The sequence below is a fragment of the Grampus griseus genome (genome assembly GCF_964374135.1).
Source record: "Grampus griseus genome assembly, chromosome: 16".
NCBI classification, from domain to species: Eukaryota; Metazoa; Chordata; class Mammalia; order Artiodactyla; family Delphinidae; genus Grampus; species Grampus griseus.
The window spans coordinates 6,982,401-6,997,202 of record NC_139010.1 but is presented as its reverse complement, the minus strand read 5'-3'; the positions used below and the strand labels follow the sequence as shown (position 1 = coordinate 6,997,202).

The 14,802-nt window shown below is 43.5% G+C and overlaps 1 protein-coding gene across 1 annotated transcript in view; it reads right to left on the bottom strand.

Moving 5' to 3' along the window:
* Positions 1 to 14,802, bottom strand: part of MAP3K21 (mitogen-activated protein kinase kinase kinase 21) — a gene marked incomplete at its 5' end in the record, with an annotated part of 48,895 nt that overhangs the window by 8,818 nt on the left and 25,275 nt on the right. Inside the window, 2 exons of the mRNA XM_082674121.1 lie at positions 658 to 780; positions 8,339 to 8,579. Of these exons, the coding sequence (XP_082530247.1) occupies positions 658 to 780; positions 8,339 to 8,579 (364 nt within the window). The remainder of the gene's footprint in view (positions 1 to 657; positions 781 to 8,338; positions 8,580 to 14,802) is intronic.

The following is a 14,802-nucleotide window of genomic DNA, read 5'->3' as shown; positions in this document are numbered from 1 at the left end:
ATGCCGCAGAGTGGCTGGGCCCGTGAGCCATGGCCGCTGAGCCTGCGCGTCCAGAGCCTGTGCTCCGCAACGGGAGAGGCCACAGCAGTGAGAGGCCCGCGTACCGCAAAAAAAATTAAAATAAAATAAAATAAAAATTCAAAATTCGAAGTACGGTTTCCACTGAATGTGAATCACTCTGCACCATCATACAGTCAAGAAACCCTAAGTCGAGCCACCCTAAGTGGAGGGCTGTTTGCATCAGGTTGGTCAACACAGACCAAATTCAAGCAAAATTTCAAAAAGCAAAATATTTTTTTCCTTAAAAAACAATGAAACAAATGGAAGTAACCTTGAATTCCTGATTTCAGCTTTCAAAATATCCATAAAGAGGCTACTGATATAACGAGGTCACGCAGGCAGGCGTTTAACAAAATGTCCCACGATACTATTTCACTTTCTACTCTGTGGCCTGGTCACATCACCGATTGCGTGGAATCTAAAAATCATTGATTGTGAGAACGAGAAAATGAGACTAAGGAAGATAAGACCAAATAGTCCTGACACCTCCTAAATATCACAGGGTTAGAACTGGCTATGAATGTCTGCTTCAGTTGGATCCCAGTCAGTTAGTGACAGAAAACCGCCCAGAAGCCCCCCGTGGGGGAGAAAGCTCACGCTGTATGGCCCGGAGTCGGGGGATCACCGTGGGGCTGCTCGGTGTACTGAAGCTGCTGCTGTTCAGGCTCCTCCGTTTGTCCAAGTTGGGGGAGGCCTGCACGGTTATTTTGTGCTGGAAATCTGTCAGATACGGGAAAAAAAAAAATGAGATCTGAGAGCCCATGGTTTTCGGTTATTCCTGTAGCCCCAGGTTTCGCACATGGCAATAAAAGCAGGAACGGCCAGACAGTAAGCATATGGTGTATCTCAGAGTCTGTTCCTAGTTTCTTACTTATCTTCCATTCAGGGCTCATGTCCGTAAACAATGACTCAGAGTCATGACGCATGAGGCACGGTGAGAGACACATGCTCACAAGGAAAGAAACTATTACTGCGTATTGCAGAACTCACTGTTTTCCGGGGAGAGAGAGTTACCTTCGTTCAGTCTGATGGAGTTGAAAACGAAATCGAGATGGGAGACACCCTGGGTTTACATGCGTCCTGGTTCTGTCACTAACGGACTACAGACCCCAAACTAGTCAGGAGCCTCTCGGCGCTGGTCCCTGTGGTTGTTGGCTAGAACAGCAGACACCTCCCAGGGTTGCCGTGGTGATTAGAACGGAAAGCGGACGTTATGCGGGGCTCCTGACATGCCACCCCAACGTTTACTACTTAGCCTGTCACATTTCCACGTGACCATCCACTCTTCAGCAACCTTGCTCAACATTCAGGTCTGTTTCTTTGGGTCTTCCCTTCCTGATGCAGGCCCCCACGTCACAGAAACTTACATTAAGTACATTTTTATGCTCTTCCCCTGTGGATCGGGCTTGTGTTGGTTTAATTTTCAGAACCAGCCAGGGCCAAGAGAAACTCCCCCTTGCCTGCAGCTGAAAGCGTTTTGTGGTCACGGTACGTACATACGATGGTTACTATTACCTAACTGTAATATAGGGTAGCTCTCATGCCAGAGATATGCCAAGAACTATGGGAACATACGGAAGAAAAGTCATATTATCAGAGGAAAGAGGAGGGTGTCTGGGAAAACTCTGTTAACTGCCAGAAAAATTATCAGAAACTTGGAAGCAGGTAAAAGAAATTACTGGATGTTCTTTCAGTGCAGTGCCGAGCTTAACCTCTGACTGATGTTCTATTGACTGGGCTATTTTTACAACTCAGTAGGAGCAGAGGTTAACTTGTAGATTTTGTCTGGTGATGATGCAAATAACTGCTGTCTGGTGTAAAAGAAAATCCCAAAGGTTATGATTTACTGCCATATTGGGTTTGTATTTAGCCTAGCAATCTAATCCTAACATTTCTTTACTAAATTGACCATAAACACTTAGGTCCTCAAATTCTCATGTGAACCGATTTTAAGTGGTTCTCTCATTAATTAATAAGTTGAATAAAATCCTTGACACATGTTCATTTCACATAGGCAAGACAGCTATAATTTGCCTTTTTGAAAATTCAAGAACTTTAAAGAACCACCTGGCATTTGAAATGAGGAGTTCGAATTTGGTAGGCAAGACATCTATCCAATTGCTCATGCTAGGAATTTGAAACTTTTCTTGATATTGTGTTCTCCCTGACCCACCATATCCAGTCAAACACAAAATATCTTGTAAAACTCGTTATATATCCTTCTCAGAGTTATAGCTGAGAAATTTATATTCTAGGTTCTGGAACCAGCAAACTCCAGATGTGAATGAATCCCAGCTTATCACTTACTAGCCACATGAATTTTGGGAAAGTGACTTAATCTCTTTGAAGTCACAGCACCTTCACTGACAAAAATGGAAAAAATAATTATTCCTATTTCACAGGACAGTTAGGAAAAATTAAATACAAATAAATACAGAAAACACTTAAGCACAGGGCTCAGGACATAATAAATGCTCAACACACATGAGTGATGCTTTCTGTTCTCTCCATTTCCGCTGCCACCATCATTTCACGCCGAGGCTGCTACAATCCCTTGCTCGATCTTTCAGCGTCTCTGTTTGGCCCCTCTGGTCTACCTCATAGCAGGCAGATGTCTTTTTAAAAATGCACGGCTGACTATCATTCCCCTGCTTAAAATCCCTCAAAGGCTTTTCATCATTCTTAAAGTTACAGGTCAAAATCATAACATCCTCTCCAGTCCCCTGCAAATCAGAGTCTGGGCTCCTTGTGCCACCCTAGCCTCACTGTGCCCTGCTCTCCCATCACTCGCCGTGGTCTACACCAGGGGTCAGCAAACTTTTCCTAAGCAGTGTCACACAGTAAATATTTGAGTTTCTATGAGCCATATGGTCTGACGGAGCGAGAAAGCATTCCCACAAACACATAAATGCGTGTGCTCCAATGCGACTCTATTATGGACGCTGCAGTTTACCTTTCCTGCAATGTTCATGTGTCAGAAAGTCGTTTTTTCTAGTATTTAAATGTTCTTAGCTTGTGAGCTATACAAAACAGGCGGGAGGCTGGATTTGGCCCAGGGGGCAGAGTCAAGCCACACTGGTCTTTTTTCAATTCCTGGAAGAAACCAAGTTTCTTCGCAGGTGTTCCCTGCCTGTTCCCCTCGTGTTTGGTAAATTCCTACTTCGAGTCTCCATTTAAATGTTTCTTTGTGAGGAAGCTGTCTGTGATCTCCTTAGACCAGGAGACATCTCTCTACTAATCACTGTCACAGGACTTTTCCTTCACAGTAGTTCATAATTACAGCAAAAAAAATAAGCATTTGTTTAATTATTAGCTTAAGGCTGCCTCCAATACAATGTCAGCTCTCTATGTTGGAGGGAAGGAGTCAGCTGCCATCACTGTGACCACCCCCAAATGTGCACAGGAAAGGTACGTGGCAAATCTTTGCTGAATCAATGTCTTCTCTGTTTAAGATTACAAGTAACACATATGCGTTAGTATACGGTATTTGTTTTTCTCTTTCTGACTTATTTTACTCTGTACGACGGACTCTAGGTCCCTCCACATCTCTACAAATCTCTGCAAATGACCCAATTTTGTTCCTTTTTATGGCTGAGTAATATTCCATTGTATATACACGTGCCACATCTTCTTTATCCATTCCTCTGTTGAGAGACACTTAGGTTGTTTCCATGTCCTGGCTATTGTAAATAGTGCTGCTATGAACACTGGGGTGCATGTGTCTTTTTGAATTATGGTTTTCTCTGGGTATATGCCCATATATGTGGAATCTAAAAAAATGGTATAGGTGATCCTATTTGCAAAGCAGAAATAGAGACACAGACATAGAAAACAAATGTATGGATACCAAGGGGGGAGGGGTGGGATGAATTGAGAGATGGGGATTGACATATATACACTATTGATACCATGTATAAAATAGATAACTAATGAGAACCTACTGTATAGCACAGGGAACTCTATTCAATGCTCTGTGGTGACCTAAATGGAAGGAAATCCAAAAAAGAGGGGATATGTGTATACGTATAGCTGATTCACTTTGCTGCACAGCAGAAACTAACACAACATTGTAAAGCAACTGTACTCCAATTAAAAGAAAAGATTACAAGTCACACAGGGGCAGAGATCATGTTGTGAAGACAAAGTGAATGGAAATGACGTGCCAGATGGGAGGCTCTGTCCATCTACCATCTACGTGAGCAAGAAAGACTTGACTGGGCAGAGCAGTTAAGGAAAGGAAAGAATGGATGCAAGAAAGCAGCTCATCAGGGCAGAGGACGAACTGAACTGGGGGGAGCGGAAGCAGGTAGGAAAAGAAAGAAATATTCTTATCCAAAGATATGAAACAGCTTAGACCGAAGCGCGTGATAAAGGTTCAACTGGCCCCGTGGTTTGTCTGTACGCTGGGGATGAGCCTCCGGCCCAGAGCAGAAGGAGGGCTGCTCTTGCAGGCCTCCGCACTAGAACACAGAATCAGGCCACGGCATCTGGATGGCAAACCATGGAGAACAAATGATGGGAGGAGAGACGCCAGGCACAGCTCAGGCAAACAGCACGGAAGGTTTTAAGGCCAAGGGCGAGTTACAAAGGCACAAGACTGGACTTCCACAATCCCTAAGATCTGGGGTGCTTCCGGCCTTCTGAAAAAATCTAAAGACTTTCAGTCAGGGGGAAAAAAAGGCGCTCTGTGCTTTAGACATAAATAGAATATTCTTTATGATAAACACCCTTGTCCCTATGAAACGGGGAAAGCTTGATTCTGTCCTAGTTACACATTTAGGAAAACTTGGGCTGAACTGTGAAGGGGCCCTGGCCAATGTCCAGTTTTTCTCTGGACCGCTTGCTAGACGTGTTCTCAAGGTATTTGCTCATGGCAGGTTATCGTGTGGGCCACAGGCTTCTGAGTAAACCTGTACTTGCGTTTCCCCTGGCAATATTTATGGACACTGACGCGGCTCGGTGGGAGCCGTCGCTTCTGCAGCGGAAGCTGCAGTGTTCTTTGAAGAGTCCTGGTGGAGCTTTTGTCTTCCCTCCCTATGGGTGTGCACACACTCACTCACACTCACGCATCCCAGGCGGGACTCGGGCACTTCTGAAATGGCTCAAGTGAGAATACCAGGCTTTAGAGACACGCCGGCTTCTGAAAGCTTCAGAACCTCTTTGACCGGTTCTATATGTTCTAAAAACACAACTTTGGTTCAGAATGAACATAATACAGCAGGAGTGATACAAAGAGGTAACAATATAAAAATATCTGCCACGAGCGTTCTTTTTCGTTCTACAAATTCCAAGGATGCACAAAATATCATTTACAAACTCTTAGATTATGCTGTCTCGTTTTATAAGCATTTCTCTTCCTTATTCGCTAGCTATGCAGGATTGCCAGCAGGAATAATTACATTTGAGTTTTCCGGCAGTAAGTCACCATAGCTATAAGTAGCCATGAGAGTCAAAGCTACCATCAGTGATTCTGAAGGACAAAATTACAATACTTAGATAATTATTCACATTTAATAACAAATTTTTGAAAGATGCACAGGCATAAATATTAAGAACCAGTTTGTAGGAGTCTCAAATATGTTTCTGAGAAATTCTTTAAGCTAGTTACACATGGAAAAAAGCCTGCAAAAGGGGTTCAAGTAATTTGGTATGCTGAAAGGAAAGTATCGCCACCCCTCAATCTGTCACCTATCAGCCGTTTCTTCCTTAAAAATGTACCATTAAATAGTACTAAAATCTGGTACCTCAAAGAATTTTCTCGCAGATGATAATATCAGAATCAGCTAACTCCCATGAACTTAATAAGGTACAAATAATTGCTTTCTCTACTCAGCAAGATTCCTGAAGGAGAAAAATAATTATTTTTTTAGTTATCATTCTTTTCTTTGGATCTTTGGATGTGTGTCCTACTTTGGGATGTTGGGCAAGTAATCCCTGGGTGTGTATGTGTGTGTATGTGTGTGTGTGGAGAGGGGAGTGTAGAGCTGGGGGATTCGAATGAGAAAAAGAGTTTCCCTAGTGGTACCAGTGTCACAACAATGTAGCACCATCTTGTGGGCAGAAGAGGTAACTGCCATCCTAAATTATAGAAGTTGCATTTCATTCCTTCAAAATGGATCAGGATTAGTAGATTTTATGCGTTATGTTTTAACTAGAATCTTTTATTAAGCGGCACAAGGTAAAGTAATGTGTAACTAAAAGGACCCCTCTATTCTCAGAAATAGAAAAGGCAAATAGTACAATCCAGGAATAATATAAATCTAGCAAAAACGGTAAAATATATTCAATTTGCGCTGAATAAATGCAAGGTATTAGGCCAAGCAACATTTGAGAAGAAGAACCTCGGGAATCCTGGGATATTTTATTTAATCACTCTCCCAGGAAGACTAAAGAATCACTGGAATGATTTCATTGTTTCCCCCAAGTTTATTTTCCATCAGTTTCTAATTAGCTCCCCCATCCAAAGTTTTGCAAGGCAATCAATAAATATTAATTATGGTAACATAGTCACAGCACAGATAGAAGAATGCTGATACAGCTCAGGACTGGAGAAGAAAACTCACACTGAGCGCCGCTCTGAATTTTTCTATCGTCTATATTGAAAGCAGAAGCCTCGTCATACAGAAAATATTTTAAATTATGTCTGACATATCAGACCGTCCAGTGAATGGTCCTTCGAGTTACACTTTGGCTAAAAGCAAATATTAGAAAAGAACCTGGAAAAGTACCTTTTTTGTTCCCAGAGAGGGCGAAGGTAAAATGAATTAAGGACCCATTGCCTGTTCTCACCTCATCAAAACACATAAACAATAATGTATACTGTGTACTCCTGGCTACCCCATTCCAGCAATTTTCTGATCAGTTGAGGACTTCTGCCATAACCTAAAAGATCACAGTATGCTGCAAGGCTTCTAGGATTTTGCAGTAAGTATTTTTACAAGACAATTTATACATACTTTATATAAAACAAAACTGTTGTTACTGTTATTTAAGTCAAATTTCCACACCATTATCAAACATCTCAGGAAAACACTAGAATCCACGAGGAGCAATCTAAGATGTAATACATACAGAGAGAGACACAGAGAGAGGTAGAAACAGATATATAGACCTTACTGCACATTCTATACAGGTGCAGCCAGCTCTGAGTTCTGTCACAGTCCTTCCCTGGTAGAAAGAGCTGCAAAACACAGGCAGACATCTGGTGTCCCCTTAAGCAAAGTGTAACACATAACATCAAAGAACTTGATTTCGTGAACTAACATATGTTTGCTCTTTTGCATTCTGTTTAGTGTCTCCTAACACGTATTCCTTCTATGTTATTGTCACAATGGTTCAGAAATATTTTTAAAAGTTTCCCTAGAATTACTGGTTCGTTCTCATACCTCAACGATTTTGAACCCTCAGATGAAAGTGGGCGTGTAACCGAGGCACTAGATACACTTTGCTGAGGGTGTGAATAGCAACCTTAGTGCCCCAGATCACAGCCCCGCGATCCTTGTGGAAGCAATAACTTAGTGACAAAACCTAAGTATGTTCAGATTTTAAAAGGTAATTGCAGCCAGACAGTTGTGATGACTAATGAAAAGTTGGCTTAAATTACAATTTTAAAATATACGTCTGTTCTTTAGGTTCACAACTTTGATCTGGTTAAAAAATTAGGTACTAAGATTGTTTTAAGTTAAATGTTCAATTGGACTTTTTCTCCCCCAAATAAAATGAAATCCTAACTGTTGTATAATGTTAAATACATAGACAAATAATCAGCTCTTTGCTGCTAATTGACCTTGCACTTGTACCTTTTAATTTATTCCACTTTTCTTGCTATTACGATTAGAAACAAGAAGTTCGCCCTGGGTAGGGTGAAAGAAATCATTTCTTCACTGTTTTCATGTTTCTTAGTTGTTTACACGTTTTGAGTAAGATAGTTCTGGGCTGGATTTTCACCATGCCGAGTGATGCCGGTTCAGTGCAATCAGCTAAAGAGCAATTAGCTCTGCTTTGATTTCCAAAGGAGTAAATCAATGTCTCCACTAACAGGAGAGGATGCTTGCGGTGGGATTCCCAGCACCCAGTGGCCTGCGGTGCACTCCCTCCCTAGGCTGTTTCACCCGTGAAAACTCATTAGCTCGTTACTATGACCACGAACTGAAGCAAGAGATGAAGATCTCATTCGTTCGATGCTTTAAAAGCTCACTCCCCCAGTTCTGATGAAACAAAGAAGCGCGCGGGAGGGATGACCACCCGGGTCTTAGGGAACATGGGGACAAGATCGTACCTGAAGGTAAACTGATCCGACGCCCGTCTTTGAGCTTCAGGCGGCTCCTCTTAAACTTGCCCTTCCTCTTCTTGACGTTGGGCCTCTCCTGGCTCAGCTGGAAGATGAGGATGTTGAGCTCGCGCTCCAGCACGTCGATCTCCCGCGCGGCCAGCTGCTGCTCCCGCCGCCTGAGCAGCTCCTCCTGTGACTTCTGCTGCAGGGCGGCCCGCGTCAGCTCTTCCTCCCGGGACCGCAGCTCCTGCCGCAGGGGACAGCGTCAGCGTCACCTCGGGCTGCCGCGTCCCGCGCAGCTCCGCCGCCCGCCCGCTGCAGGTCCCCCGGACCACGCCCCCTGCAGCCAAGACGGGCCGCGCTGGACCTCAGCACATCAGGGACTCGCACGCGCACAAGGCTCCCTCTGGCCCTTCTAGGGTTTTTATGTTTCATGGTTTTGGGGGTGTTTTTTAGGGGGGCGGGGCGGCGGGGCATCCTGCTTTATTAGGGGCCGTGAGCATCATTAAGTGGCAGGTTTTGAGCCTTACCATGTGGTTTCTCAGATTTGCCCTTCTTCATGGAAGGCTCTTTACGAAATTTTTTGGGTTTTTTTTGGCGGTACGCGGGCCTCTCACTGTTGTGGCCTCTCCCGTTGCGGAGCACCGGCTCCGGACGCGCAGGCTCAGTGGCCATGGCTCACGGGCCCAGCCGCTCCGCGGCACGTGGGATCTTCCCGGACCGGGGCGCGAACCCGTGTCCCCTTCATCGGCAGGCGGACTGTCAACCACTGCGCCGCCAGGGAAGCCCATGGAAGGTTCTTTATGAGATTTTTACCCACCTTTTTCCAAGCCCAACTCAAAAGAAGGCAGATAAGCACCCCTGAGGCCGAGGCCCAGCGGGCTCATCCCGGGACACGGGCAGGCTGCACCTCATCCACAGGGACGCACACAGGACACCTGGCCACAGCGTCAGGTGTGAAGAGCGCCAAGCTGTGGGCCCCAGGGCCCATCTGTCTGTGGCCCTTCTGGTTTTATGGCCCGAAAAGGGTCATCACACTCTGTTATCGTCTCTGGCTTGTACAATCACCTGACACGTAAGACGGGCATCAACACACAGCGACCAAGTACCGATGTTAAAGTCCCATTTAAAATGAAAGCCAAAAGGGAAAGCTTGACTAATGAAAGGATAGTTCTTCTCGTCGCAAAGACTGTGGCGGTTCCGATGTCTTTCCTTAGGGTATTTAAGAATCTGCTTAGGGAATTAACACACCGTGGTGGAGAGGTTAAGGGGAAAAACAAGGCGAACGTGACAGGGGTCAGGTGAAGGCCCATGAGAAATGAACACACAACATCGCTAAAACGATAAGCTGCTGGAAAATACAGTCAGTACACAGAGAACTTATCAGGATCCCACGGATGGGTGGAAACCGTCACTTTATACACAGATATCATGAATTAGCTAACAAAAGTCCCTCTGTCGTGATACTGACTGATTAAAATGTAACTTCCTCTCGGTTTTGGTTTTAGAATGATTGCACTTGTAAGAAATAGAAAATCTATGAAGAATACTTTTATTCCTATTAATTTATTCAGTAGTAAAACTGAGAACTCTATTGTTTTTAATCTACATCCGCATTCTTGTTTCATTTCTGTAAAGTGTTCCGTCCTGTACCAGAGACATAAATATTCCTTTCTGTGCTGAACTGCTTTCTCTTCCCGACTAGCCTGCCATAAATCAAGCACTCCCATAGAAAGCAAGGCATCTGCAAACTTTTAGTTCCACCGCTCCAGACAAAGCTAATCTTAGGATATCCTAATGCCAAACACTTTGTGAGAAACTCCGCCTTCTCAGGTGGAGCTCTGGGCTGTGAGCTTTGAGAGCTATGAGTATGGTGTGAACATGTCACACTCTATTACAAGCAGGCCGCTTTCCAGAGGCCACCTCAAGAGTACTGACGTGTGAAGAGACAGTGCAAGACAGAGGCTCACGGAAGGAACGAGAGCTGGGCCACGGGACTGGAGTCATAAAGGAAAATAAACGTGGAGGGCCATCCTCCCACAGACAAATATGATAACATCAAGAAGAAAAGGAGAGCCCTAAAAATAAAGGTTCTTTATTCAGATCTAACCAATTCTGAACTTACGGTAATTCTACCAAAGTGGACCGAAAGTCATCTCTGAAACATTCTTTATTTTTTCTAAACAACCTTCATAAACGAAATGGCAGGAGAAATGATTTTCTTAAGACCAACTGATATTCAAATTACTTCTGCTAATAAGCATCAGCTGATTTTTATAGAACAGTATTTCTTCATTACATTGTGCCAGATATAAATGACTATTTATTACTTGAAAGGAAAAAAAAGAAAATGTTACCTGTGAAAAAAAATTCTGGAATCCATTATTTAACTGGTGGCTTTCTTCAACCAGTTTGTCCAAATTGGAGATTTTACTGTAGTGTATTTGGGGACAGAGGCTCATTTCCAGTCAGCTTCTAATTTCTAACTCATTACCGTCTGCCCTTTTGTTAAGATATTACTTTTCAGTCGTGTAGATAACAATCCAATTAGCTATTGTGAAATGAAATGGCATGAGGAAGAGATAAAGGCAGTAACTTCACTTAGGCTTTTTGTGTTACTGCTACAGTAATTGCATAAGAAACCATTTTAAATTCCAGGTCCCAAACCAAAATGTGAATCTCCTTGCAATGACTTTATAAATTAAAAAAAAAAAAAAAATCACTTGCCTAAGACTTCGTAAGAGAAAAAACTATCATCAAAGAGAAAGCAGCCAAAGGACTCTTCCTTCTGAATGAATTTTAAAACATGCAAAAGTGTGTAAAAAAAAAAAAGTCTGGGGTGTTAGAAGCCCTTTGGATACTTTGAAATTATGAAGCACACAAAAACATTCTTTTGGTCGCTGAGATCACTCCTCAAGTACTACGTGTTTAATTGCTCGGCACAGGCCACTTAATAATGGAAAATCCAAATTCCTGGCAGTAGGTGTTAATCATTAACAGTGACAGGCCTTCGTACAGTGGTTCAAAGACAGGTGCACGCACCCAGTGCACAGAGACAGACACACAGAGATAAGAAGCCAGGAATCTGGGGAGGAACCGGTATCTATGGAGGCTACAGTTTACTGAATAACACAGAGCACGGCCAAGTCACTGACCATTAATTCCAAGTCTGACGCCTCCTACCTTAAGCAATCAGTGAACAAGAAAGGGAGATAGAGCACGTCTACTGTGCTTTTGACTCCATCAAAAAAGATGCAATTAGAAACCTTGGGGGAAAAAATAAAGGACTATATATTCTTTAATTGTAAATCAAAGGCTCACAAGATACCATAAATGCTGTACTTCAAAAAGCACTGCACAGAAATCAGGTAAAAAGAAAAAGAAAAGATACCACTAGAACGAAAATGAATCCAAAGAACAACAAAGAAACTACTTTTAAGACTTCAAAATGGAGAAAGAGGAGCCATCCATTCTTTTCTTTTTTTTTTAACATCCTTATTGGAGTATAATTGCTTTACAATGGCGTGTTAGTTTCTGCTGTACAACAAAGCGAATCAGCTGTACAGATACATATGTTCCCGAGTCATCCATTCTTGAAGCATGCTTTTTTTGATTTTTACACCGCATATGATAAGAATGAACTCACTGAATGTGCCTCTATCCTACAGTTTCATAAATAATTATCAAGAATTAAAAATAAGAGTTTAAAATAATAATAGTTATTAATAACATTGCTTCCACACTTAAAATTCTGTGATTTCAAGTCTTATCCTTCCTCCAAGTCCTCTCCCATTCCCAAATGTTTTTATTTTGGTTATTAAACATCTAATTTTAGAATTCCCGAAAACCATTTGGGGAGGTGTATAAAAACAAAACAAAACAAAAAACAGACTCTTTCCTCTGTCATTTTAAGTCAACGAAATGTATTAAAGTATCTAAAAGACATATGAACAATATCACTGACAGTAATCCTTCAAAGAACTGCAGGATTTAAAAAGTAACGCGCTCAGTCCTTTTCCAGCATGACTACGGCTCAGAGCCCCGTTTCCCAAACGCCTGGGCCGGGGATGGGGAGGGCGGTGCTGTTGGGAGCCTGCCCGGCTTCCAGCAAAGCCACAGCTTCCTCTGCTGTCAGGCTAGCACTGTTAGCGCCTGTGAAGTGGCGCACAGGCTCTGAGCCCCGGGGGGGGGCCTCACTCGTGCAAGCCCACACCACCCCGAGGGACCGAGACAGCATCTCTGTGACACTTCACTGTGGGAGGCGCTGGCAGAACGGTCTTGGTCAGCAAGTGGCAGAGCCCCAAGCCCAACGAGACAGCCTGGCTGGAGCCCTCGGTCTGAACCACTTCTCTAGACTGCTGGAGATTCCGGCATTCCGCTAAAGACGGAATATAACGAGGGGGCAGGGCCGGCCATAGGTTTGTAGACGTCCATACAGTCACCCCTGCGGTCTGCCTGAACTCCTGGAGGGCAGGGAGCAGAACAGCTGAAGCAGAGTCCACTGCGCTGTGGACCACCAGCTCAGCTCCAAGTGCTGGCAAGTTGTTGACTCAGAGACCAGATAGATCTTCATCCCTGGAGCATTCAGCCGAGAGGTCCTCCTACTTCTGGTTCTTCTGAAAACAACCTGAAACACAGTTCCTCCCTCCAAGGTCCTTCCAGCACCGAGGACAGCCCTGCGCTCCCCGCCCCTTTCTGTGTTCACTTCTCTTCTCTGTAGGCTCAGATGTGCAGGCTCCTCTCCCGCCTTCCTGGCCGTCCACCTGGGGAAGCTCTTTAAAACATGGTGCCTATAATCAAACGTGATGCTCAGGATAAGATCTGAAGAGACTCAAACGGGACTGACTATTTTTTATTATATGAACTCTATGTACTTATCAGTGGGGTCAGGGTCTAAGGTTGCATTTGCCAGTTTTGAATTTTTAAACCCACAAAATACTGAAAAATCTAAGGAAGAGAGTGAATTACCTATAAGTCTGCTATTTGAAAAATATGGCTTACCAAAAAAAAAAAGAAAGAAAAAAAGGATTTTAGCAGCTCACAGATTTCTCCCTAACCTTTATTTTTAATTTTAACTTAGTTAAAATTATGAAATATTTAAAATATACTACGATTAGAGAGAATAGCAAATACCCATGCACTTACTATCAACACCTAATAGAGGCGAAATTTTTACCATATCTGTTTCAGGTCTGTTAAAGTCCTAGGCGCATCATATCTAATCCCATCCCCTCCCTCTTCAGATCTGCTGTCCTTAAGTTGGTCTGTATCCTTCCCCTGTCTATACTTTCAGTCTTTTTGTACATTTGAATAATATTATTGTTTTTTTTTAAAGTACTTGATCCATCACTACCATTTTCTTTTTGTTTTTAATTAATTAACATTTATTTATTTAGGCTGCGTTGGGTCTTCGTTGCTGCGCGTGGGCCTTCTCTAGTTGCGGCGAGTGGGGGCTACTCTTCGTCGTGGTGCGCGGGCTTCTCATCGCGGTGGCTTCTCTTGTTGCAGAGCATGGGCTCTAGGTGCGCGGGCTTCAGCAATCGTGGCTCGCGGGATGTCATGGAGCACAGGCCTAGTTGCTCTGCGGCATATGGGATCTTCCCGGACTAGGGCTCGAACCCGTGTCCCCTAGGTTGGCAGGCGGATTCTTTTTTTTTGCGGTACGCGGGCCTCTCACTGCTGCGGCCTCTCCCGTTGCGGAGCACAGGCTCCGGACGCGCAGGCTCAGCGGCCATGGCTCACGGGCCCAGCCGCTCCGCGGCATGTGGGATCTTCCCGGACCAGGGCACGAACCCGTGTCGCCTGCATTGGCAGGCGGACTCTCAACCACTGCGCCACCAGGGAAGTCCCTGAATAGTATTGTTTTATGTGGTTTTATAAATTTACATAATGTGATTATCCTTCTGCAACTGCTTTTTCTGCCCAGTATTATGCCTGAGACTTACTCATGTTGAAACATACAGCTGGAGTTTACTTATCTTAAGTACTGTACAGATTTCCACTATATGAATATACAGTCGTTTAGGCACCTATTCCCCTATTAATGGATATTGGGGTTGTTTCCAGTTTTTCACTATTACAAACAATACTTCAGAGTGAATGACCTTAACCTCCTTGTGCATAACGTGTGGGAGTTTCTCAAGATTATATAACCAGAAGTTAAACAGCTGAGTCGTCTGCCTCTTTCATAGCATAAGATTCAAAGAAGGACTCATGGCATTTATCCAATTTTAAATTCCCTTTTCACTTAAAAATGTTCACTTAAAAATATGACAATAAAATAATAATTGCTAATATCTCTTACCTATTAAAATACATATTAGGAACATGTTAAGAAACTTTACTTAGGTATTTATTGTATTTACTGAATGTCTACCATGGGCCAAGTACTTTGTTCAGTGCTGTGGATGAACACGACCAAGAATGAAACAGTATAGTTCCTGAACTTAACCAGCAGAAAAGGCAGACCA